Source organism: Betta splendens, chromosome 24 (assembly GCF_900634795.4).
Source record: "Betta splendens chromosome 24, fBetSpl5.4, whole genome shotgun sequence".
In the NCBI taxonomy this organism is placed as follows: domain Eukaryota; kingdom Metazoa; phylum Chordata; class Actinopteri; order Anabantiformes; family Osphronemidae; genus Betta; species Betta splendens.
Window position 1 is genome coordinate 1,596,502 of NC_040901.2, and position 27,790 is coordinate 1,624,291.

Here is a 27,790-nt window from a genome sequence, read left to right on the forward strand (position 1 = left end):
ACTATGTTCCACAGTGACAACGTTTCTCTGACAGGATCAGTCTCTCACCATGACACATCACACAGAGACACTGAGGAACAAGGAGACAACAACCCAAACCCAGGATAAAGAGGTTCAGTGAATGTGGTGTTGAAGGTGTGAAGGTGGATCAGTTTGTCAGAGGAGACTCTGTAGAAGGACAGAGAACCAGCAGGACAGTCCACATACACTGATACTCTGTCAGACACAGAGGAGGAGATGAGTGTTACTATGTTATTGTGTCTGACAGAGTAATCATGATCAGAGCAGTACAGACTCCAGGACTGATCATTGAATCCAAACCAACAGTCTTTGCTGTTTCCTTTCCTTCTGATTCCTCCGTAACTCACTGATATATAAACTCCTCCACTCCACTCAACCTCCCAGTAACAGCGACCAGTCAGACCATTACTACACAGCAGCTGAGGACAGATGTCAAATCTGTCTGGATGATCAGGATATGACCGATACTTCTCCACACATGTCACCTTCCTGTTGTTGTTAGACAGTCGTAGGTCTGTGTTCACTGTGTTTGTGTCAATGGTGAGTTGACAGAAATCTGATGGAGAAAACAGGACACAATCCAGCTGCAGTTATTAATCTATCATCAGTTTGATGATGACTCATGACAGTTTGAAGATGGTTGAATGTTGCTGATCTCAGTAAAAACACACTTACACTTGCTCAGACCTGGTCTCAACCATCGGACTCCACCAGGCTCCACCCTGAAAGGAGGAGGGGGTCAGAGACATGCAGACATGGACATTACATGGCTCTCACACACACATTGTTGTAGGATTGTGTTCAGATGGAGGCTTGTATGTAGGGATGGACATTCAACAACAACTAAGGAGTTGGATCCTTATCTTGGAATCTACGGAGCAGGAGGTGACGTGGAGAAAAGCTTTGACTTCTCCATTTCACTTCATCACTTTTGGTGTCAGACACCTGCTTTCAGTCTCACTCTGTCACCACCAAACTAATGTGACACCACAGGAAGCAAAGTCTGAATGTGTTTATTATCACACACTCCAACGTCTGGTTCTAAGTTCATAAAGCTCCGCATCCCTACTTGCTCCTCCATCAGACACTGTGTGTAGTCGTGTCCATACCTGAGAGTGTCCAGTCTCCAGTGTGGATCCTTGACTCCAGCAGACAGCAGCTCCACTCCTGAGTCTCCTGGATGATTGTAGCTCAGGTCCAGCTCTCTCAGATGGGAGGGGTTGGAGCTCAGAGCTGAGGCCAGAGAGACACAAGCTTCCTCTGAGAGCAGACAGCCTGACAGCCTGCTGGCACAAAACAACAAAGACTTGGTCACAGTTACACACCATCATTAAGTCACATACTACAACCACTCCTGATGGAGACACATATTGACAAACCTAGAATAAAATCAATCAAATGAGTAACATTTCTGGTTTAAACCATAAAATATGAAGTACAAAAGATTGTCAAATGAAAGAACACACTGAAAAATCTTGACCTGAGAGTCTCCAGTCGACAGAGAGGACTCTTCAGTCCAGCGCACAGAACATTCACTCCTGAATTCTGCAGGTTGTTGTTACTCAGGTCCAGTTCTCTCAGACTAGAGGACTGAGAGCTGAGAACTGAGGACAGAGCTTCACAGCTTCTCTCTGACAGGTCACACACACTCAGGCTGAGACAGAGGTGGACAAAATTATAAACAATGCAATGTTATTTTTCACATCTTAACTTTAACTTAAAGTACACACATTATATAAACATATATACACACATACATAAAATATACACATTATTTAAAAAAAACTGCTAGAACAAGCAACTGATGGAGGATAAAAGTAAGTTTAAAATGTTTAATCTCTTATTTTAAGGGTTTGACATCTGAAAACACTCACATTTGAAAAACAATAAAAATAAAACCTAAGAGTCTCCAGTCGACAGTGAGGACTCTTCAGTCCAGCGCACAGAACATTCACTCCTGAATCCTGCAGGTTGTTGTTACTCAGGTCCAGTTCTCTCAGACTAGAGGACTGAGAGCTGAGAACTGAGGACAGAGCTTCACAGCTTCTCTCTGACAGGTTACAGCTACTCAGTCTGGTGAGACAGTAATGGACATAAATTGTAATCAAAATGAAACATGTACAACACTAAAAAAAAAAAGCTACGCAAATTCAGTTGAGCAGAGAAAGGTAATCACATTTATACTCATGTCTCTCATTCAAAACAGTACTGATTAAATAAATAGTACATTCAACATTTAGAAGCTTTACAAAATACTTACAGAGCCGTGTTGGAAGCTTTGACCACAGGCAGCAACCTCAGAAGAGCCTCCTTTGAAGCAGAGAATTTATTCAGCTCAAATACTTCAAGATCATTTGCTGAAGACAATAAGATGAAAACCAGAGCTGACCACTGGGCAGGAGACAGTTTATCTGTGGAGAGACTTCCTGATTTCAGATAGTCTTGGATCTCCTCTACTAGAGAACAATCATTCAGCTCATTCAGACAGTGGAAGAGGTTGATGCTTTTCTCTGCAGAAGGAAACTCTGTGATTTTCTTCTTGATATATTGAACTGTTTCCTGATTGGTTTGTAAATTACTTCTCATTCGTGTCATCAAACCTTGTAAGAATGTCTGATTTTTCTCAAGAGAAAATCCCAGAAGGAAGCGGAGGACCAGGTCCAGGTGTCCATTTGGACTCTTTAAAGCCTTGTCCACAGCAACGTGGTAGAACGGTGTATATTCATGTTTCATCATAAAAGGTTTCATCATCATATGTTTAATCACAGATAACTGTGGTGATGATTGTTGTTCTGACAAAAGACTGACTCCAGACTTGATGAAGGTCAGATGGACATGAAGAGCAGCCAGAAACTCCTGAACACTCAGATGGACAAAGCAGAACACCTTGTCCTGATACAGCCCCTTTTCCTCTTTAAACACCTGTGTGAACACCCCTGAATAAACTGATGCTGCTTTGACATCGATGCCACACTCTGTCAGGTCTGACTCATAGAAGATCAGATTTCCTTTCTGCAGCTGCTCAAAAGCCACTTTTCCCAGAGACTTAATCATCTTCCTGCTCTCTGGACTCCAGTGTGGATCTGTCTCAGCTCCTCCATCATACTTGATGTTCTTCACTTTGGTCTGAACCACCAGGAAGTGGATGTACATCTCCGTCAGGGTCTTGGGCAGCTCTCCTCCCTCTCTGGTTTCCAGCAGATCCTCCAGAACCGTAGCAGTGATCCAGCAGAAGACTGGGATGTGGCACATGATGTGGAGGCTTCGTGACGTCTTGATGTGGGACATGATTGTTGTGGCCTGCTGCTCATCTCTGAATCTCTTCCTGAAGTACTCATCCTTCTGTGGGTCAGTGAACCCTCTGACCTCTGTCACCATGTCAACACACCCAGGAGGGATCTGATTGGCTGCTGCAGGTCGTGTGGTGATCCAGAGGTGAGCAGAGGGAAGCAGGTTCCCCCTGATCAGGTTTGTCAGCAGCACATCCACTGAGGTGGACTCTGTGACATCAGTCAGGGTTTTAGTCTTGTTGAAGTCCAGGGGAAGACGACACTCATCCAGACCATCTAAGATGAAAACAACCTTAAAGTGTTTAAAAATGAAGATTCCTGCTGCTTTGGTTTCACTGAAGAAGTGATGAATAAGTTCCACCAAGCTGAACTTTTGCTCTTTCAGCACATTCAGCTCTCTAAATGTGAATGGAAATGTGAAGTGTCTGTCCTGGTTGGCTTTGCCTTCAGCCCAGTCCAGAGTGAACTTCTGTGTTAGAACTGTTTTTCCAATGCCAGCCACTCCCTTTGTCATCACTGTTCTGATGGCTCCATCTCTTCCAGCTGAGCCTTTAAAGACGTCTTCTGGTCTGATGCTTGTTTCTGCTCTGTCTGGTTTCCTGGAGGCTGTTTCAATCTGTCTGACCTCATGTTCATTGTTGACCTCTCCAGTCCCTCCCTCTGTGATGTAGAGCTCTGTGTAGATCTGGTTCAGAAGGGTTGGCTTTCCTGCTTTAGCGATGCCTTCAAAGACACACTGGAACTTCTGCTTCAGGCGAGATTTAAGTTGACCCTGACAAAGTGCAGCAGAAGATCCTGAATGAACAAGAAAATGGTTACGATTCATGAAGATAGAAGAATGAGAATTTTAACTCAACAAATCAGTAAATATGTGACTGCTTCTCTGATCATGTAGATAAATCCTCTTACTGCTCTGCAGACAGTCAGCCAGCTCCTCCTGCTTCATCCTCCTCAGGAGGTTCACTGTGATCTTCAGAAACGCGTCCCTGCTGCTCCTCCTCTGCTCTTCATCCTCACCATCCAACTCCTCTTCATCCCCCCTCTGACTCTCTAAGCATTCTGGGTAATCTGGACTCAGAACCTTCTGGATCTTCTTCAGCTCCTTCTTCAGAAACGTGACAATGTTTTCCTCTAGCAGCTGGAACAGAAACTAAATGAATGATCTGATCCAACTAAAACCATGGAGCCAAACATCAGATCTATGTTGGATACACTGACAATCCACTGATCTAAAAAGTGCAGCATGGAGATGATTGAACACAACAGATGAACAGTAGTAGTTGTACATGTACAGACCATAAATATGGAGTCCAGGTGTGTTTGGTGCTGCTGGACAGACTGAGCACTGGGAACCTCTGAGCTCTGCTGGTCCACTCTGTGGAGGAACCATGAAGAATGAGTCCACACAGAGACGCACACAAGGTAAAGGTCCATGAAGTGATGAAGTGAACATCACAAACAAAGTCTCCAGTAGTAACTTAAATTTACTGCTGCAAGTGAAGAAGCTTCAAGACATTTGACCCAAACCTTCATGTAGAGACGTCAATAAACAGATTTGATCAGAGATGATCAGCTACTTCCTTTGATGTCAGCACTTCATTAAAAGAGGAGCAGCCCCTGAGACCCTCTACAGGATCAGAGCTTTAGCTACTGCTGGATGGAGATTTGATCAATGATCAGAGTGAAGAAAGCGTCTCCTTCACATCAACACTTCAAACACAAATCAACCAGAACAAAAACCAAATGTTTATCATCAGAGAAAGTTCACATCAGATTGTTCAGAATGATTTAAAATGAAAACAACTCTCTGTGACTGTGATACAGGTTGGTCATTGAAATTATTATCAGCATCCTTCGACCGGTCGCTCTTGAAGGACACACAGCTGGGTCCAGGTCCAGGTCCAGGTCCATCATATCTTTGTCTCTGATGGGACCTGATAGAAAACACCTACATGATGTAACACCTGCATCACCACCTAATCAATGATGTGTGTGACTTAGCATACCATAACATAACAAACACAGTGCGATTATTCTATCATTCAAATCAATATGAAGGTTAAGAATGATTAAACAACAAAATCAAATGCATGTGAGTATCATGTAAGGTTTCATAAGTAATTCTGAAAATGCCAATACAATTAAACTATTCTCACATGATAAATTGTTCTACTACCTAATAACACACTGTAAGAACACATTCCAATAACAATTAGGAGATCTGTCAAGAATGAATCTGGACATTAGCGATCAAACTATTGTGGTGTTGAGCTCCTGTATGGGGTGCTGAATGTAAGAGGAGCACCTATAACTAGTTTTTTCACATTCAACTAAATGACACAACATGTTTTCTCACATTTAGTTAACTGTGCAAAAGTCTAAATGTATGTAAATGTGAATGTTAAATGTAAATGTTAAGTGTTAAATGTAAATGTTAAATAATCGCCGAGTGTAAAACTGAATATTCATGAATGTGCAAGTAGACTCCACCCCTACCCTCAAACAGCGCTAGTCTCACGAACTCAAACACCTCAAATAGTACGTGCAAACCCCGCCCACATCTGATCTGGAAACTTTTGTTTTTAGCCTGGACGTAACTTCTGCTAGCTAGTATAGTTAGCCAACTAATTCTCCACCGGCGCCACAGAAATATTCTATTTAAACCTACTTAACTCCCCATTAATGGTGTTTACGACAGAACGGCAGTTTGAAGCAGAGCCTCAGCCCGCACACCTGCCGTTACAGCCCGTTCAATCTCCGCTAACGGGAGGGAGTCGGAGCTGACGGGCATGATGGCTTCGACTTCAGGCTTCTCTCCAGTATTTTCGTGCACCGATCCAGAGTCAGATGTGGGCGGAGCTATGCGTACTGTTTGAGGTGTTTGAGTCCGCGTCACTGATCTGGGATCGTAGGGGGTGGAGGCTACTTAAATATTCAGTTTTACACCCGGCGATCATTTAACATTTAGGTTTAACATTTAACATTTAGATTTAAAATATAAATTTAGATTTAACATTTAACATTTATATTTAGACTTTTCCACATTTAACTAAATGTGAGAAAACGTGTCATTTAGTTAAATTTGACAAAACTAGTTATAGGTGCACCTTTTACATTCGGCACCCCATACTCCTGTAATACTAACACAATCATACGGTCTACGTACCTTACTGGAGTACATAAGTATGTATGCATGGCATACAGCACTTACAGAAGAATATGACATCTTTTTTAACATTCATGAGCAACACAAAAGAACATAATGAAACGCGCGAGGACACGTGTTGCTTCCACCAGAGGACGGAAATGTTGCTCAGGGAGTTCAGAGTTAACGTTATCTCTGTCCCAGCATATGTTGATGCTACACAGTTATATAAAGCTAACAGTTGTTTTGGTGTTGTGTTATTGTGTACAACAAAGTCAGGGGACCATTTATTTACTCAAGCACTTCTTAAAAGACACAGCATCCCTAAGTCTTCAAACAAAATATGACCACACACGCACGCACACACACACACACGCGCACACACACACACACACACACACACACACACACACACACACACACACACACACACACACACACACACACACACACACACACACACACACACACACACCAGCCTTCAATGGGAAAGAGGCTGGATCTGGTAGAATACAATGAAAATGTCAAATATCACTTCTTTCCTTCAAGATGAAATGCTGACATCACAGAATGTATTGTTTTATAGTGTAATGGCAGGGAGATTTAAAGATGTGGTTTACACATCATTTTGCCTTCATCCTCCATTAGGTCAGTTAACAGTAGAAACTGTCTCTTACTTTGTGTCTGAGGCTCCAGGTTCATTACTGAAGCTTTCGTTCATATTTCATTCAAGTGAGCGGATTAAATTTGTACGATAAGATGAGTTTCACTATATGACCGATAGGTGGCGGTACTGCACCTTTAAGGATACTGTCCGCTGTCTCATCTGCGGTTCGTCTGTTAACTGACGTTTGCTTCCCTCCTGCTTGTTTCAGCTGCTGTCAGCGTGTCTGACCATCGCTCCGACAGCTTTTCTCAACCAGTGCTGTAGAGGAGGGAGAGACAGGTTAACTAGCGGGTCAAGGTGCTGCTGTTGATTTGGGTGCAAACAGTGGCAGACGCGACATCGCACTCAGCATTTAAAGCTGCTTTGCTCATACTGAATTACACATTACCGTCTGGTATAAAAGTGCACGCAAGCACACCACTCATTGTTATGGGAAAAATTGTCTCTTCCTTATTTCTATGTGTCTTCCTTACTTCTATGCAGTTATTATATGATTTATGACTTATGTTCTGCAATTAATATCTTATGTTTTGTCTTACTGTATGCATTTGACATTTGACCTACATTGTTCAATGGTTGTCTCTGCCTGATAGAATCTCAACTCTAGCTCCCAAACCCAAGGCCGGGGAGTTGTGTCTCTGTCTGTTGAGACTTGGTGCTCCTTTCTCACAGATAGTTGGACGTCAGCAATGCAGGTGTGAGAATGTAAATATCTTCACACACACTGCGACAGGGAGGAGATGGTGCATGTAATTTGATTGGGTTAGAAAGACATTCCACCCTAGTCGGACAGAGAAGCTAAAAGGCAGAAGCAACTTGAGGATCGTGGGCTCTTTGCATCACACCTTCGTGGTGTGTGCACTGATCTCCCCAGCTGGTTTTTGGTTTGTTGATGTGCACGATCAACATCCATGCTTTTTATTTGCTTTCCCCATTATTTTTATTTTCTTGATTATTTCAATAAATCGCACAAAAGGACAACTCTCTCATCTGCTTCTTTATGGAAAATTTCCACCACAGAAATTGGTGTTGTCGGCAGGATCCCGCGACAGGTCGTCTGGACGGTGTGACCAGGGACGATAGTCCTGAGGACTAGGGTCGCTCAGCCTCCAAACCTCTACGGCAGTTCTGAGTGGGAGGACTGCTCCACGAACTCAGATTCAAACTCAAATCCTAATTTGGCTCGGCTCGGTGAGAGAGATTCCTTTGATTTGGGAAAAACAAAAAGATTGGAACTTTTATTTTTAATTTAGCTGAAACATTTCAATTGGTTGAAAAAAAAAGGAAAGAAATCTTCTATTCGGTTGAAACACTAAATTTGATTAGGAAAATTAATTAGATCGAGAAAAAAGGAAAAAATCCCAATAATAGATGTTCTTAATTAGGTGAAAGTCTGCTCTGGGTGGTGAGATGTCGGTTGCTAAGGGTTGGCTCGTGGAACCGAGCTTCCGTCTGTACTGAGGATACAGACATGTTTTTTTTGATCTGTGCGTGGTCCACATGTGGGGGACTGAGTATAAAAGACGGCTTCTGAAAGAGGGAGCGCGTTCGCAGAGTGAAGTATTTTCAAGATACGAAGGACCCGGGCCTAGAGGGGCCTAACGTTGAGGAAATACTTTGTAAAAGGCTCTGTCGCCAGATCAGGTTGGTTCCCTTTTTACGGAGACGTCCGATAAAAAGGCATTTTGGGAAGGTTTCCGGCCGGAACACACAAAAAAATCTAAGGCAGGAAACCGCCGGACTCTGAAAGACGGGTTCGGGGCAATTTGAGTCTTCACCACCAGACAGAAACCGTACAAAACTAAACGTAATTAAAGTAAATATGGTTATTAGTGCGTTTCATGTTTCCATGAGTGGGAAACTGGTTATGGGTTCAAAAGGAGAATCGCTTTGTGTAAAAGACATATGCACCTTAAAAGAAAAAATAGAGACAAAAGAAAATACTTGAAAAAGCAAAACTATCAAAACTAAAGCCCTAAAAGAAACAAAAGAGAGATGAGAGTAACAGGAAAAAAAGAGATAACAACTCTGGGGAAGAATTGTTTGCACTCTGCCACACACACACACACACATACACCACACACATATCATGCCAAGAGCAAATGCTCCCATTGTTTCTGCTCTCTATTCTAATGCAGAACTGAGCACGATGAGGGTAAATCCGGATCTGGACTCCTTTCCCACCATCAGCAGAAGAACCAAAGGAGAAGAAGCGCCGACCAACAACCAGAACAGGGTGGAAGCTCTGACACCACAGCAGCTGGAGGACACAGACCACAGCATGGACGCCTCAGTGATTTCCACAACGTCTGCAGCCATCACGTTCTGGGCTCATCAGATGAACCAGCTACTACAAGCGTGTGTGTCTGACAGACACCTGCTTATGACAATCAGCAAAGGAAAACAAGGACAGAGCAACAGCAGAGAAGACGTGCTCTGACACAGACACTGGTTGAAACAACAGGAGAGGCTTCAGACGTGATCGGCCCAATAGAGCTGCATTCGAGGATCCAGAAAAGGTCTGTCATCGAGGAACAACTGTCCCATTGAAAGGCTTCACCCACTGGCGCTCACATGAGACTGATGGTTGGGGAAGGAGGAAGGTGACGGTTCCTTTTCACGTGACGTACAAGACGGTACCGCAAACACACACACACATTCATACACGCAATGAAGAAACACGCTTACAGCTGATACACGCTCAAATTCATGTTCATGCTTATCTGCTTGCAATGAAGAATTGCTTTTTGCTTAAAAAAATCCCACAGAGTGATTTTAAAATGATGACAAACAGCTAAATGACAACTGCTGCATGACTTTACAGTCTGATGGGTTCAAACTATTTTAACTTGCAACAAATTCAGTAATAAAATCCTTCATGTTTCTAAAAATACTTGTGCACAATATAGGTTTGTCTGGCCAGACTGTAGAAAAACAAAACCAGACTGTAGAAAAACAAAACAGACTATACGAAGACTGAAACTGACTGAAACTGACTGAAACAGACTATTAATGACTATTAAAGGGAAGACGACTATTAGAGAGAAGTAATAATAATTACTGTACGTACCAGACTATTAAAGAAAAACTTACTGTTTCACTGTCTTGTGCAACATCTGCAGCAAGACACCTTAACATTCATTTTCGCTTTCAAACTTGTGCCCAGTTAAATTTTTAGGAAGAGATCTCACGTGTAGTTTAAGTATTTGATTGATTTCCACTCCAGATGGAGTGCAGGTGACATCTACAGACATTCTAAATAATCCCTCTTTTGTTGCTGTTAACTTCAGCTCAGCTGTGCTCTTATCATTGGCTGCTGAGGGGGGGGGGCTGTAACTGAGGCCCTCACACAGGCTGCATCACAGCTTGTTTATGATTTCACACACACACACACACAAACTGACAAACTGACCTCAACTTCCCTCTTTTGGGATGAACACAGGTCTGCGCTTGCGATTTCTTTTACTAACGAACAAAAAGATTTTGATGTTTATTCTACAGTTCCACACGTCCCTCTGTGAAAACATGATGGAGACAGACGCAGGACGTGGGTCCTTTCGTGAACAGATGTCAACGGGGTGGAGACTGGTGAACGACGTCTGACCCCATGTGACGTATTCACCTACTTTGCATACTTTTAGAAAACTTTTTTATTCTGCCTGTCATGTGCAGCAAACAGTGAACTTGGTACCTCCACATTCTAATGACACCCACTACATGCTTTTGTTTTTATTTTTCAGAGGACGCTCTGACCCAACACTCAGCCTCACAGGAAGCCCTGCTTCCCTGTGGCTCACACACAGACATGATGTAGGTTTGATCAGAGGATGTGAACCAGTGGTCATCACACCTAAATCTGACCACAGACCATGTAAACAACAACACCCTCTTAAAGGAGCCATAGATGGCGTTACTGCAGACACCACTAAGATACCGAAACATTGGATGCTACAGGCCACAAAGAGCCTGTCTAAATTACAGTTTGTTCAGACAAAGGTTATTTTTCTGGGTCATTGTAATTACAGCTGATGGCAAATCCATCTCACCCAACAGAGTTAAAGCAATTTGAAACCTGCCTAAACCGTGCACGTAAAAACAGCTGATGTCTTTTCTAGGTCTTTGTTCTTATTGTAGGACTTTCATTCCTAACTTTAATGTCTTTGAGGCCCCACTCAGGGTTCTGATGCAGACATCTTCATCGTCCACTTCTTGTCTCAAGTGGACGTCTGAGGCTGAACAACGTTCACTGACCTCATGCTTGCTCTTCAGGCTCCTACTTTGGGTCTTCCTGATCTGACCCTACGCGACCTTTCACTCAAACAGTGGATGAGAAATCAGGTTGTACGACTTCTGTTCTTTTGTCCTCATACTGTGTCTTTGATTCTTTTGAAAAACATCACATCTTTCCACAGCTCGACGGCTTAGATACAACACCACCTTACTCAACATGCTGAACGTTACTATCAAGAGGTCGTCTTGAAGTCTGGCACTTTGCTAAGACACTACTCTGCTCAGGCTGCAGAGTTGATCACATTGACTGAAGCTATTAAACTAGCAGAAGGAGAGTCTGTTACCATCTACACAGACTCACAGATGCTCTGTGGAAGCATAGGAAGCTTTTGAAGTATGATTGCAAACCCATCTCACATCACGATTAGGTTGCTGCTTTGCTGGACGCTGTCCTGCTGCCTACAGCTAATGCTGTTTGTAACTGTCCGACTCACAACATCAGTGATGACTTTGTTTCTGCCGACATGCAGCTGCAGACGCTGCTGCGAAGGTCACTGCCCAACAACCCCTCCCTCTCCTGATCCTTGTTTCCTCTCCTGATCCTTGTTTCCTCTCTCCAACTCTCTCTATCCTTTCCTTCCTCTCTCCCTGTGCTTTAAACATTTTCTACCTCACAGGAACGCAGACTCTGGCAGACGAATGGTTCCACCAGTAGCCATGGAGTCTGGTTTGGGCCTGATGGCAGCCGTGCCGCCCAAACACCTTTTCCCCACAATTCAGATTTCCAACAGGTGAAAACAGGCGACAGGACCATTACACCATCCAACCAGGGGACTGGGCGATCGTTAATGACTTCAGGAGGAAGCACTGGGACTCCAAACGGTGGCGAGGCCCCTTCCAGGTCCTTCTGACGACCCACACGGCTGTAAAGATCACAGAAAGAGCGACTTGGATCCACTCCAGCCACTGCAGGAAGGTCCCGGATCCAACAGACGACCCTCCATCTACATCCCACAGAGAAAACCACCACTGACGAAAAGAATTGAGAAGGACGACCCTCGCTGTGCTGACACACGCACTGAGGCGAGGCTGCGTTGACCATTCAGCTGAAGGTGTGAGCCAAGCGCCGCCTGAAGCTGCGCCGGTGAATCACACTATCAGACCATACATCTACACACACGCTCCTGAGAAAACACACACACGAGCAGCCTTGAGTTGCCGACGCTGGACGACGTGTAGACTCTTCACATCACGGGAGTGACAGTGACTCAGACGACATTGGGAGGAAACCTGGCGGTGATAACGAATCCCAAGTGTCTCTGTGATCAGCTGATCACAACCTGAAGAACTCCTACGGACAATCAATACTTCAACACACAGGTTGGAAACAATCTAACGCTACTGTTCAACAGGAAGAAGCAGATTGTTACGAGACATCAATTGTAACCTTGCTGTGTTAGACTTCATTTTATGTTTATTGCCTTTATCATATGATGTTTCCATGTAACTTTACACACTATTTTTGAATGAGAACATTTCACATAATTCACAACACTGAGTTTAAATATCCTAAAGTTGATTTGGTGTTTAATTTGCTCACAATCACTTTATTCACTGCTACAAAAATTTTTATCCTTCATCTACAGATGACAGAGGTTATGAGACAAAACGCATCATCATTCTGGTTAAATCCCTGAATCTCCTATTCGCTCTAGACGCAAATGTACAATTAAAGATCCGAAAGTATGAAATCTATCTTAAGATTATATGAAACAGAACCCCACCGGAAACCTATGGCTATCATACATTAATTGTATTTATTACATTACAATTGAATTGCCATAGACACGTTGTTAGCAGAGAAAAGAGGCGTTTGTGTTATGTTTGGAAACGCATGTTGTACTTACATCCTGAATAACACTGATTCTAATGGTACTGTGGCGAAGGCGCTCCATGGCCTTCAGAATCTCGGCTAACTCTGGTATAGGGTCTTTCCCTTGGAATTGGCTAGACGAAATGTCTGGAAAATGGAAATCTGTTCTCATGTCCGCAGCTGTTTCCTTTATCATTGAGATGGCTGTGATTCTCTTGTTTGGTTTTTGCGTTATCCCACTGGTTAAAGGTCTCATCATGCGTGCGACCCCAGCAACACTCTCGTATCAAATGACACAATGCAATGTTCAAAAACCCCAACTCTAACTCACTTAATGACTTTGACGATGGTATGGGCTCATTTTCTTCGCATGCCAATACAGAGGTTATTCTTGTATAACTATCCACCAAAAACAGCTCCCAACCTTTTGTCCCTAAGTTACTTGCATTTTATGTGAAGGTGTATTTTGAATCTTGATGAGTTAATACCCTTATTGTTTCATTTGCAAGGATCTTTTATTATTACAGAATATGATGTTGACAATTTTTATTCCTTTATGGTTTGATTAATGTGTAATCAAAAGGGGGGAGTGTTATGGGAAAAATTGTCTCTTCCTTACTTCTATGCAGTTATTATATGATTTATGACTTATGTTCTGCAATTAATATCTTATGTTTTGTCTTACTGTATGCATTTGACATTTGACCTACATTGTTCAATGGTTGTCTCTGCCTGATAGAATCTCAACTCTAGCTCCCAAACCCAAGGTCAGGGAGTTGTGTCTCTGTCTGTTGAGACTTGGTGCTCCTTTCTCACAGATAGTTGGACGTCAGCGATTCAGGTGTGAGAATGTAAATATCTTCACACACACTGCGACAGGGAGGAGATGGTGCATGTAATTTGATTGGGTTAGAAAGACATTCCACCCTAGTCGGACAGAGAAGCTAAAAGGCAGAAGCAACTTGAGGATCGTGGGCTCTTTGCATCACACCTTCGTGGTGTGTGCACTGATCTCCCCAGGTTTGTTGATGTGCACGATCAACATCCATGCTTTTTATTTGCTTTCCCCATTATTTTTATTTTCTTGATTATTTCAATATATCGCACAAAAGGACAACTCTCTCATCTGCTTCTTTATGGAAAATTTCCACCACACTCATGTAATAGTATTATTTGACAAATGCGACTGCAACTTAAAACTGACTGTCATGACTCATTAGTAGAGTAAAAGACATCAGATCAAAAAGAATAGAGACAAGGTTTATTATTGAAGGCCTAAATCCCAAAATAATGCTAGATGTTTTTAAGGTCTTGTTGTGAAGTAAACGGTAAATACAACCTTAACCATAGTATTCCAAGAGATAAGATGCTGCTGCTGTAAAGACAGGTTGTTGGTTCAAGTCCTCCATACCTGTAGATGCTTTCAAGTTCTTTTTGTCCAAATAAACTATAAATACAACATTGAACATGTCACAACCTGAACAGAGCAGTGGCTCAGAAGTTAAAAGGTTGTTCTTGTGAAGTTGAAAGTTCAAATTTTGCATGATTCTAGAAGCTTTTAGATGCTGCTCTCAAAGTGCAGGCTTAAAAGCACGCCAGAAGCATCTCCAAGTGTGAAGGGTTCCTCATTGGTGTATTGGGTAAAACGATGAGCGTAGGTCGAAAGGCGTGCAGACCTCATGATCGAATCCTGGGCACTGCTGGTTCCTGGATCACTCAACAGTCCTGAAGGGACTCCAGGGGGGGCCGTGTCCCCCCTGCGTTTCCAGAGAAGTGGAAATGAGGCCTTATGAAACTGAGAAGTAGAACTAACTAGAATTTTGAATAAAACTAAAATTTAATTGACTAAAACAGACAGTTAAAGGTTACATACATGTTTGTTTATTATATTATAGCACACAATCTGGAATCAACTTTAGCTACTGGCTGGATGGAGGTTTGATCAATGATCAGTGTGTTAACAGTCAATAAAGATGAAGAAATGTGAGCAACACAACTATTTATCAACTGTAAACGAAGGAGCTGATGAGAGACATTTTTGCAATTTATTTTAATAACAGAAAAATGAAAGATAATGGGACACATTTCTCTGACAGGAACAAACCTCCTGATATTCACTGGAAAACAACTTCACAACAAGTCATCAACATTTGAACCCGGAATAATCAGAGCTTCCATCTTTAAAGAACGAAGGAGGAAGAAGTTCACAAGGAATCATCTAGAACTGGTTCAGAATGAAACTGGTTTAATACATGAATCTGAAAACGAGACAAACATGAACAGACTGAACTATGTTCAAGAGTGACACATTTCTCTGACAGGATCAAACTCTCACTTTGACATCATAGAGACACTGAGGAACCAGGAGAACAGAACCCAAACCCAGGATAAAGAGGTTCAGTGAATGTGGTGTTGAAGGTGTGAAGGTGGATCAGTTTGTCAGAGGAGACTCTGTAGAAGGAGAGAGAACCAGCAGGACAGTCCACATACACTGATACTCTGTCAGACACAGAGGAGGAGATGGATGTTTCTATGTTATTGTGACTGACATAGTAACAACCATTAGAGCAGAACAGACTCCAGGAATGATCATTGTAACCAAACCAACAGTCTTTACTGTTTCCTTCCCTCCTTATTCCTCTGTAACTCACTGATATATCAACGTCTCCTCTCCACTCAACCTCCCAGTAACAGCGACCAGTCAGACCATTACTACACAGCAGCTGAGGACACCAGTCAAATCTGTCTGGATGATCAGGATATGACTGATCCTCCTCTTCTAGTGTCACGTTCCTGTTGTTGTTAGACAGTTGTAGATGTCTGTTCACTGTGTTTGTGTCGATGGTGAGTTGACAGAAATCTGATGGAGAGAACAAGACACAATTCAGCTGCAGTTATTGATCTATCATCAGTTTGATGACGACTCATGACAGTTTGAAGATGGTTGAATGTTGCTGATCTCAGTAAAAACACACTTACACTTGCTCAGACCTGGTCTCAACCATTGGACTCCACCAGGCTCCACCCTGAAAGGAGGAGGGGGTCAGAGACATGCAGACATGGACATTACATGGCTCTCACACACACACTGTTGTAGGATTGTGTTCAGATGGAGGCTTGTATGTAGGGATGGACATTCAGCAACAACTAAGGAGTTGGATCCTTATCTTGGAATCTACGGAGCAGGAGGTGACGTGGAGAAAAGCTTTAACTTCATCACTTTTGGTGTCAGACACCTGCTTTCAGTCTCACTCTGTCACCACTAAACTAATGTGACACCACAGGAAGCAAAGTCTAAATGTGTTTATTATCACACACTCCAAGGTTGGGTTCTCAGTTCATAATGCTCCACATCCCTACTTGCTCCTCCATCAGACACTGTGTGTAGTTGTGTCCATACCTGAGAGTGTCCAGTCTCCAGTGTGGATCCTTGACTCCAGCAGACAGCAGCTCCACTCCTGAGTCTCCTGGATGATTGTAGCTCAGGTCCAGCTCTCTCAGATGGGAGGGGTTGGAGCTCAGAGCTGAGGCCAGAGAGACACAAGCTTCCTCTGAGAGCAGACAGCCTGACAGCCTGAACACACACAATGTTAAAGCACACTTTTTCAATTGAATTTCATTTACAAATCGCAAAATCACAACAAAGTTATCGCAAGGCACTTTACAAAGTAAGGGTTAAGACCTTACACAACTAAACCCAACAGATCCCACATACAGCAAGCGTGTGGACTCTCTTATCTCTAATCCGCCTTGGATGCTGCTTCTCCTCACACTTCCCCTCTCCCTGCGCTATCGACTCCCATCTTTATGACCTCATCACACTCAGCTGCTTTACTGCTCAAAACTTTCTTGGCCTGTGTTGCTTTTTAGCTCTGTGCCGGTGTGTGTGTTTCTTTGTGTTATCTCTACATTTTTATTGTCCATGACAGAGATCAACTCACAAGGCAGAAGCAACTTGAGGATTGTGTAATCTTTGCATTAAACCTCTGCTGTATGTCCCGATCTCCCCAGCTGGATTTTGATTTTCTTTTCAATTTATTTATTTATATAGCGCCAAATCACAACAAAGTTATTTCAAGGCACTTTACAAAGTAAGGTTTAAAACCTCCCAACTAAACCCAACAGATCCCACATACAGCAAGCCCTTCAATTTGATAGCAACAGTGGAGAGGGAAAAACTCCCTCTCTAACGAAGAAGAACCCTCCAGCAGAACCAGGCTGGATGTGGGGGACCATCTGCCTCGACCAGTTGGGGTGAGGGAATAGAGAGAGAAAAGCACAGCAACAACAGAGCACAGGCAGGATGGTTGGATTTGCAGCTGCCCATCACAGACACAAGGCTCTGAGTCCAATGATACCTGTGGGTGAGGACAGAGTGGGGGAGAGAGAGAGAGAGAGAGCGGGAGAGAAGCACAACTACTGGAGAGAAAGAGACAGTTGAACATAGGTTTAGTTTAGAACATTAGTTAGTTGAACATAGAACAATAATGGGAGGATGTTGGACAGAAGAGGTAGAAGGAAACATAGGAGCTTACTGTATAAATTCCCCCAGCAGTCTGTCTATTGCAACCTAAATAAGAGATGGGTCCTGTGACTAACAATCCACAAAGGTCGAGAGTGTGTCAGCTTCTCAAACCTGAAGAAGTAGCGGGTTCCAGAGGCGAGGAGTTTGGTAGCTAAAAGCTCTGCCTCCCGTTCTACATTTAAATACTCTAGGAACCACAAGTAGCCCAGCGCTCTGAGAACGAAGTGTTCCGCTTGAAGCATAAGGAACTATAAGGTCTTTAAGATAAGGAGCTTAATCATTAAGTGCTTTGTAGGCGAGTAGGAGAATTAAATTTTATCCTACATTTTACAGGCAGCCAGTGCAGAGAAGCTAATGTAGGAGAAATGTGATCTCTCTTTCTAAGGACTTTCTAAGTCCTGTCAGAGCTCTGGCTCTGACAGGACTTAGAAATTTTGAAATTTCTAAGTCCTAAGAAATTTTGACTTAGATTTTGAATAAGCTGTAGGCTTTTTAGGGAGCTGTTGGGACATTTTATGAGTAAGGAGTTACAGTAGTCCAGCCTAAAAGTAACAAATCAGTTTATATATATATATATATATATATATATATATATATATATATATATATATAACATGCACATTGTCAAGTGCGTTTAAGGTGGCGGACCCACATGCACAGCTCCAGACAGGGTTGGGTAAAATAAAACTGTCTTTATTCTTACTCAGGCAAGGTCAGTTCAGGCAGGGTCATACACGGTAAGGCTCGGTGACAATACAGACTGGGTGCAGGCAGGAAAAAAGTCAAAAAACAAGCAGGGTTTGTTCACAGGCAGACTCTGCTACGGTACAGACTGGGTGCAAGACAGAATCAGGTCGAAAACAAGCGAGATCGTTACCAGACAAACAGGGCTACGATTACAGACAAGGATCAGGCAGAACTCAGGAAACGATGGTCAGGAACAGGCTTGAGGTCGGATGCAAGCATGGCATGAACAACGAAGGCTACTGCAAAACGTGAAACACCAGTTGGATGCCTTTGCACTTCTTAAATGCCAAGCAACGCATGACCGACCGGCAACCGAGCCCATCAACAGTTCAAAGCAGTAACCAACCTGACACTACCAGCATGGGGTAATGAGGTGATAATGATCCAGCACCGAGCGCTGGGCTGCAGGAATCTCTCAAGTGAGGCAGAGGGGAAGCACAGGTGTGGCAAGTTGGGCTGATTGCCAGAGGGAAAGAGAGATAGTGGGCATGGTGAGGGAGAGGGTGTTGTCCAGGGTAAAACCATAATGGCTGGCAGAGCCAGCCCAGGATCCGGACAAGTTTTCCAGGGTTCAGAGTAAGTTTTTTTCAATAAAGGTCGGACCACAGCTACCTTAAAAGCCTGTGGTACATAGCCTAAATGTAAAGATCGGTTGATTTGATTTATTATGGACGATCTGATTAAAAGGTAGAACTTCTTTGAGTAATCTGGTTGGGATTGGGTCTAAAAGACAAGTTGACGACTTGGAAGAGTTGATTATTGAGGTTAACTCCATATGAGTTATGGGGAAGAAGCTGTCTAGGTAAGACAGAGGATTTGGTAAATTTAAAGTTGATGGATCTAGACAGTGCTTTCTGTCATTTGGAGGAAGTTGCTGCTGAATGTCTTCTCTAATGGTGATCATTTTATTAGTAAAGTAGTTCATAAAGTCATTGCTGCTGAGATTTAAGGGGATAGTAGACTCAACACAGCTATGACTCTTTGTCAGCCTGGCTACAGTGCTGAAAAGAAACCTGGGGTTGTTTTTGTTTTCCTCAATTAGGGAGGAATAATATGTTTTTCTAGCAGCACAAGGTGCTTTTTTATATATTATTAGATTGTCCTTCCAGTTTGCAGTTTTGTTGGAACGCCACTGCCGTTCTAGTTGTCTAGTCCTTTGCTTTAGGCTGCAGATCTGAGTTATACCATGACTAACCTCCTCTGATTTACTGCCTTTTTACTACAAGACAGTCAACCTGTTCATAAGGATTAAGGTGACTGTTCTCCTCTGTGCAGCTACAAGATAATGAGGCAAAAGATGATGGAATCATCTGCTTGAATCTGGCAACAGCGTTGTCACATAAGCATCTACTATAGTAACAATTTTTTCTAGCTGCTGTAAGGTCAACTATGCTAAATTCATAATAAGAAATGGTCAGATAACGGAGGCATTTGGGAAAGAATTATTAAATTATCAATTTCAACCCCATATGTCAGGACAAGATCGAGGGTGTGGTTAAAACAATGAGTGGGTTCATTTACCTGCTGAGTAAAACCAACAGTCTCTATTAAGGAGTCAAAAGCAGTGCTGAGACAGTTACTGTCAACATCTACATGAATGTTAAAGTCTCCCACTACAATGACTTTATCTGTGCTAAGAACTAAGTCAGATAAGAATTCAGAGAATTCAGTTAAGAACTCCGAATATGGAGCAGGAGGACGGTAAACAATACAAAACACAACTGGCTTCTGAGTTTTAGAGTCTGGGTGAGAAAGGTTTAGAGTGAGGCTCTCAAATGAGTTATAACTACTATAACTATAACTACTATTTTAGATTTAGGAGTAATTAATAAATCTGAGTTATAAATTGCTGCTACTCCTCCGCCTCTATCTGTACTTCTTGGAACATGATGGTTAATGTGACTCTTTGGAGTCGACTCATTTAAAGTAACATATTCATCCTGCTGCAGCCAGGTTTCAGTGAGACAGAACAGAATAATTTAATAATTTAATAAAACACATTTTATTAACTTACTGTTACTTTGTTCTGTAAGAGGAACTGTTTTGATGTTTATTAATTTCTGGTAAGTCACTCCTCTTTGATTTGTTTGTGACTTGTATAGTTTAGGTGGTCGGGGATCAGACACAGTCTCTATGCGATAACTAAGACTAAGAGTGGCTGGCGGCTGTACAGAACATGCAGAGAGGCGTGAGAGACTGCGACTCTGCATCCTGGGCTCCACTCTGAGTTGTCACGGAGTGGGGAGACTAAGCAACATGGCCATGTTACTAGAGAGCTGAGAGGCTCCGTTCAACGTGGGATGGACGCCGTCTCTTCTAATCAGCCCAGGTTTTCCCCAAAAAGTGCTCCAATTAGCCACAAAGCCCACACCGTTTGCAGGACACCAACTAGACAACCAGCGGTGGAGCGATGACAGCCGGCTATACATGTCATTGCACTTACATACTACAGTTTGGATTAGAGGCACATTTGATCATCTACAGTGGAGAGAAACACTAAGAACTGTTTAATAGGTCCCTACTTGAAATGTGATCCGATCATCTGTCACACACTGACACAGCTGGTGAACAACCAGTAAAACAAAGATGGAGGAGTTGAAATCACTTCACATCTCATTTAATATATGTGATTAAAGAGTTTACACAGAAATGTGAAGAGTTATTTGATCCTCCACAGTTTAGACTTCCTGCCTGTTTAATAACTTGGTTCTGTAGTTTGAGCTCATTAAAGGACTTTACAGACAATGAGAGTGTGAGTGTTGTGCATATTTCTCAGATGATCTTTAGCTTCATGAATCCTGACCTGAGAGTCTCCAGTCGACAGTGAGGACTCTTCAGTCCAGCACACAGTAGCTTCACTCCTGAATCCTGCAGGTTGTTGTTACTCAGGTCCAGTTCTCTCAGACTAGAGGACTGAGAGCTGAGAGCTGAGGACAGAGCTTCACAGCTTCTCTCTGACAGGTCACACACACTCAGTCTGAAACATGAAGATGTGAGTTAAGATGGAAATGAAACCATTCAGTGTCTCATGGTGTTGTCATGATTTTATTAACAACATCTTTGTATCTTTATTGTGATTCATTGGTTTGTTCCATGTCGTCTTGATGGAGACAGAACCAACAACATGATCCTGACTAAAAATGTTCCTGTCTAAACTCTGATAAACACCAGTGAACTTCAGGCTTCGTCACCAGCAGAGGACAGAGACACTGACTCCACACATGCTTTAGTGTGGACCAAAGTGTCCCCATAGGATCCAAGCTGTCAGTGACCTTTGACCTTCTCCACTCCTCTGGAACAGCTGTGCTTCCTGCTGCAGGTGGTTCTGTGATGCTGCTAGAATTCATTTCATCTTCTCTGCTCCTCCTCCAATCAAACATCATTCACTGTCTGTGGTGATTGATGAGCATTAATGAGCTTCACATAACTATTTAGTTCTGTGTGTCAGATTTGTCCTGATCACTGATGTTTAGTGTAAAATGAGTGACTTGTTGTTGCTTGTGTTGTCAGCACTGATTCACAAGCTGCTGCTGAAACTAGTAGAAAACCAGACTTGTTGGATCAAAGACTTCATCTGGTTCCTTTCATTCATCGTCTTCTCTCTAAATCTGAACTATTCTGTGTGGTCTGATGGAAAATGTTCAGACTAATGTTTGGATCAAACTCCAAACTGACCATTATTGATGAAGTGAATCATCTTTAGAACTGATCCCAGTCAGATGGATGTTCTCTCCTCTGGTTCTACATGGAACCTAGAACCTTCTGTAGCAACATGTCTGCAGCCTCATATTCATGCTCCTGTTTCCTGCTTGTGTCTCTACAAAGTGACATCATTGTCTGACAGGAAGCATCACACACAGGTTGAAGTGTCGCCTGTTGATGGAGACGATCCTTCAAACATGTGGAGACATGATTTGTTCTGAGTCTCTGCTGCTGTGTCACATTTAAAGAAAAAGACGTCACAAACTTCTGTTCATGAGCTTCATAGACTTTATAGATTCCATTCATGCAGGTTTTTGACACATGAGTCTATTCTTCAGTTTTAAGTGGAGACGTTTGAAGTGACGAGCTGAAAAACATGAACCAGGAAAAACACTGACCTCAGAGTCTCCAGTCGACAGTGAGGACTCTTCAGTCCAGCACACAGAACCTTCACTGAGTCCTGCAGGTTGTTGTTACTCAGGTCCAGATGTGTCAGATGTGACGGGTTGGACTTCAGAGCTGAGGCCACAACTTCACAGTGAGTCTCTATGAGTCCACAGCCAGAAAGTCTGTGATGACAGAACATATAAAGTCTATAAATGTGAAATGACTTAATGAATGTTGATGCTGAAGCAGCTGTAGCTCAGTTGGTCTCATCCATCACAAAGTGAAGTGAAGCTCTGTTGGTTCCACCAGATCGCAGAGATTAGAACCAATGTGTGTCTGGACAGAACCAGAAGAACCAAAGACAGATCATAGAAACTTGTTGCAGACGCTTCATCCACTGAAAGAAACGACCTGCAGCTTTGATCACATGTCAACTGTCAAAAGCTTTTACAGTAGCAGAAACTCTTCAGAGCTAAAGTTTCTCTGTTGGATTTGACTTAAAGCTCAATGAGGCAAAGAAAGACAGAAGATCCTGATGTTCACTAACTTTACAGCTGCTTTGATCTGATCCTCAACAAAGACGTTTTCTAGAAACCAGTAGTGTTTTTACTCTGAACTTTTAGATTCTGTGTGTGAAGTGTTTCTCTTTAACACTGAGGCCTCAGCTTCATGTTGCTGTAGAATATTAATGATCACATTAACGTTGGACTTACTGAGCCTTTCTGCAGTTCCTCACAGCTGGGATCAGTCTCTGTCGTCCCTCCCATGATGTGTTGTACTGGTTCAGGTCCAACTCATCCAGAACCTCCTCTGACATCTGTAGCATGTAGGCCAGAGCTGAGCACTGGATCAAGGAGAGTTCCTCTGATCTGTTCTCTGACTTCAGGAACTCTTGGATCTGCTGATGGACTGAGTGGTCGTTCATCTCCATCAAACAGTGGAAGATGTTGATGCCTCTGTCTGGAGAAATTCTATCACTGTTCATGTCCTTCAGGTTGTTGATGATTGTCTGGATGGTTTCTGGACTGTTCTCTGTGTGACCCAGCAAACCTCCTAAGATTCTCTGGTTGGACTCCAGACAGAGGCCATGAAGGAAGCGAACAAACAGGTCCAGGTGACCACTTGGACTGAGAAGTGATTTCTCCATGGTTCTACTCAGGACAACATCCAAAGCAGCATTGGAGGTGTCTAGGAAGTTCTGCAGTTCCTCCATCCTCCCTTTGTTGTAACAGAGCATCATGTGAACAGCAGCCAGAAACTCCTGAACGCTCAGATTAACAAAGCTGAACATCTTGTCCTTGGTTTTCCTCCCTCGTTCCTGTTTAAAGATCTCTGTGAACACTCCTGAACACACTGAGGCTCCACTGACATCGATGCCGCTCTCTTTCAGATCTTCCTCATAGAAGATCAAGTTTCCCTTTAGCAGCTGTTCAAAAGCCAGTTTAGCTAATGACTTGATGTAGTTGCTGCTCTGTTCTGGTCCGTACTTGTCTTTAGTCTCATCCATCTGAAACCCCAGGAACTCTGCGTACATCTCCGTCAGGGTCTTGGGCAGCTCTCCTCCCTCTCTGGTTTCCAGCAGATCCTCCAGAACCGTAGCAGTGATCCAGCAGAAGACTGGGATGTGGCACATGATGTGGAGGCTTCGTGCCTTCTTGATGTGGGATAATGATTGTGTTGCTCTGCTCCTCATCTGTGAATCTCTTCCTGAAGAACTCCTCCTTCTGTGGGTCAGTGAACCCTCTGACCTCCGTCACCACCTCAACAAAGTCTCTGTGAATCTGATTGGCTGCTGCAGGTCGTGTGGTGATCCAGATGCGAGCAGAGCGTAGTAGTTTTCCTCTGATGAGGTTTGTCAGCAGCTCATCCACTGAGGTGGACTCTGTGACATCACGTTGACCCGTCTCCTTCTCACTGGTGCTACAGTCCAGTTGGAGGCGACTCTCGTCCAGTCCATCAAACACAAACAGAAGTTTGAACCTGCTCTTGTCATAATTGCTGTTTCCTGATGACTGTAGATGTGTAAAGATGTAATTCAGAGCCTCCAGGCTGATGGACTCAGTTTCTGGGATACATTCATGAATGAGCTCTGACAAAGTAAACTTCTGTCCCTTCAGTGGATTCAGCCGACGGAAGGTGAAGGGGAAAATCAGATGCACGTCTTGATTGGACCTTTGTTGGGTCCAGTCCAACACAAACTTGTTCACAAGGACTGTTTTTCCAATCCCAGCGATTCCATTGGTCAACACTGTTCTGATGCGTCTGTATTTACCAGGGGGATGTTTGAACAGGTCACTGGGCTTCACTGGCTCCTCTGCTGATCTTTGCTTCTGCTGTGTCGTCTCAAGCTGTTGGACCTCATGCTGTGTGTTGATGTGTGAATCCGGCCCAGCTGTGATGTACAGCTCTGCATAGATGTCATCCAGACGTTGGTCGTCTTCTGACCAGCCTGGTTTCACAAACACAAACTGGTCTTGGAGGTTTGATTGAAGCATCTGCTGGTAATATGTGATGGGCCGTGGCTCTGGTACTGGAACCATTGGATTTGGTTCTAACATAGCACAAAGAAGACAAAGTGTGAGGAGTCAACAAATGTCTGGTTCTTTGATTCAAGTTTTTGTGGTAATAAACATAATGAAACAGCCTGAAACACTAGAACTATTGATAAGAAGAACTTTGCTGTATCTGATTATAAGATTTTGCTCCACATTTAACCAACTGAACCTCTAACACATCAGTAAATGTGTGATTGTGTCTCTGATGTTAAGTGTTGAGATAAATCCTCTTACTCTGCAGACAGTCAGCCAGCTCCTCCTGCTTCATCCTCCTCAAGAAGTTCACTGTGATCTTCAGAAACGCATCTCTGCTGCTCCTCCTCTGCTCTTCATCCTCACCATCCAACTCCTCCTCATCCCCCCTATGACTCGCTAAGCATTCTGGGTAATCTGGTCTTAGAACCTTCTGGATCTTCTTCAGCTCCTTCTTCACAAATATGACAATGTTGTCCTCCAACAGCTGGAACAGAAACTAAATGAATGACCTGATCCAACTAAAACTATGGAGCCAAACATCAGATCTATGTTGGACACACTGACAACCCAGTGGTCTAAAAAGTGCAGCATGGACACTATTGAACACAACAGATGAACAGTAGTAGTTGTACATGTACAGACCATAAATATGGAGTTCAGGTGTGTTTGGTGCTGCTGGACAGACTGAGCACTGGGAACCTCTGAGATCTGTTGGTCCACTCTGTGGAGGAACCATGAAGAATGAGTCCACACAGAGACACACACAAGGTAAAGGTCCATGAAGTGATGTTGGATGTGAGCAGTGAGTCAGAGACTCCCTGTAGTGAAGGTTTACTGTCAGTCAGTTGCTTCAGTCTCAGCTCTGAACAACATATATCTCTGCCTCCCACTGAACAAGGCTGAAGTAGTGGAACCAGGAGTCTGCTGGGATCAGACTGGTTGTACTGGGCAGCTCCCAGTGGGAATATGTTGAACTAGAAACATCTAACTACTTCCTACATTCATTCGTTGTTGGACGTCGGCTCTGGTGCCGACACCGGTCGTCTCCATTGCAAGAACATCACAACTCTCAAGTCTCCAGTAGTAAGTGAACAGATTTGATCAGAGATGATCAGCTGCTTTCTTTGATGTCAGCACTTCATTAGAAGAAGAGCCCCTGAGACCCTCTACGGGATCAGAGCTTTAGCTACTGCTGGATGGAGATTTGATCAATGATCAGAGTGAAGAAAGCATCTCCTTCACGTCAACACTTTAACCACAAATCAACCATATCAAGAAACAGAAACAACACAAATGTTTATCAGAGAAAGTTTACATCAGATTGTTCAGAATGATTTAAAGTGACAACAACTCCCTGTGACTCTGATACAGGTTGGTCTTTGGAAATAAATAATAACCCCCTTTGCCCGGTCACTCTTGAAGGACACACATCTGGGTCCAGGTACAAGTTCAGGTCCAGCAGATCTTTGTCTCCGATGGGACCTGATATAGAAACACCCATATGATGTAACACCTACATCACCACCTAATCAATGATGTGTCTGTGTGACAGCCTCTGCCTGTACATCGGTTTGTGTTGGGTTTGGGTGTGTTTTGATTTGCAGGAACAAAGAGGTGGAGCTGTGTTGGCATCAATGCAGCACACCTGTGCTGGAGGTGGAGCTGTATTAAAGGCCCTGCAGTCCTCTCCTCGCTCTCTCTCTCCTCCTATCTCGCCTGCTGCACACACCATGCGCCTGTTGCTGCCTCCCAGGCACTCATTTTTACTTCACTGGCATCCAAGCACTGCATACAAACTAATATGATCACCTACACATGTTGGTTAATTGATTACCTTTAATTAAATATTACATTGAACCCTTGAATCTATCTGTGTCCTCCCTCTTTGTCACATTCATCTGAGACGGTTTGTGACAGTCTGTGACTTAGCATACCATAACACAACAAACAATATGATTATTATATCATTCAAATCAACTATTTAGTTTATTTGAAATAAAAAAATACTTGTGTGTTTTGCTAAAAAGGGGTTAAAATCCTGTAAATGTTAAAATATTTGGTAGTTTTAAGCAGGTGTAAAGTTATTTAAGTGATTTACAAAAAAAGTCTGTTTTTCTCAGTCTGAACCAGTCTCTGCATCATCAATAGAAATCTATGAACGCAACATTTTGTATTCATCCTCTATCAGGTCAGTTCACAGTAGAAACTGTCTCTTACTTTGTGTCTGAGGCTCCAGGTTCATTACTGAAGTTTAGAGGGTCATGTATGGACCGGTCACTCTTCATAGACAGACAGCTGGGTCCTGGAGGTTCTGCTTTTTGTCTCTGGTTCTGGACTCTGCAAACACATGTTTTTTTAATCACATCAGTCACTGATCAATTCTCTGATCAAAGTCATTTCTGTGGCTCTAAACACAAACTACTGCTGCTGCAGATCATCAGGACGTTTTACACTTTGGATCAGTCAGAAAAACCTAACAAAAGACCCAACAAATCATTTCTCTGTGTGTCATCAGTTGTAATTGTTGAAGAAATTATGTTGGTATATTTACTTAAAAATGTTGCGTAGAATATCCCATAATATTACATAATATACACACTCTATTCTCACCCTCCGCGGGTGGTCTCATCCACTTTCCAAGCTCGGGTCCTCTACCAGAGGCCAGGGAGCTT

At 43.1% G+C, this 27,790-nt stretch overlaps 4 protein-coding genes across 5 annotated transcripts in view; 2 read left to right on the top strand and 2 right to left on the bottom strand.

Annotated features, from left to right (window-relative positions):
• LOC114850106 (protein NLRC3-like) lies at positions 1-27,701 on the bottom strand. Its single transcript, XM_055506238.1, has 9 exons — positions 27,336-27,701; positions 25,761-25,839; positions 4,221-4,449; positions 2,282-4,106; positions 1,921-2,094; positions 1,502-1,675; positions 1,131-1,304; positions 697-743; positions 1-577 (listed from the first exon to the last, which is right to left on the bottom strand). Exons 1-9 carry the CDS (start codon positions 27,401-27,403, stop codon positions 45-47), a joined length of 3,303 nt encoding a protein of 1,100 aa, XP_055362213.1. The 5' UTR covers positions 27,404-27,701; the 3' UTR covers positions 1-44.
• The window catches only part of LOC114850884 (NACHT, LRR and PYD domains-containing protein 12-like), a 369,265-nt gene that overhangs the window by 207,131 nt on the left and 134,344 nt on the right, over positions 1-27,790 (top strand).
• Positions 1-27,790, top strand: part of LOC129603679 (uncharacterized) — a 258,884-nt gene that overhangs the window by 68,432 nt on the left and 162,662 nt on the right. The gene's annotated exons all lie outside the window — the stretch shown is intronic.
• On the bottom strand, positions 15,258-24,428 carry LOC129603673 (NACHT, LRR and PYD domains-containing protein 12-like). 2 transcript variants are annotated; one of them, XM_055506251.1, is made up of 6 exons: positions 23,301-24,428; positions 22,599-22,769; positions 21,302-21,475; positions 16,627-16,800; positions 16,206-16,252; positions 15,258-16,086 (listed from the first exon to the last, which is right to left on the bottom strand). In XM_055506251.1, exons 1-6 carry the CDS (start codon positions 24,278-24,280, stop codon positions 15,569-15,571), a joined length of 2,064 nt encoding a protein of 687 aa, XP_055362226.1. In that variant the 5' UTR covers positions 24,281-24,428; the 3' UTR covers positions 15,258-15,568. The 2 variants fall into 2 exon arrangements, with proteins under 2 accessions (XP_055362226.1, XP_055362227.1); XM_055506252.1 differs by lacking the exon at positions 21,302-21,475.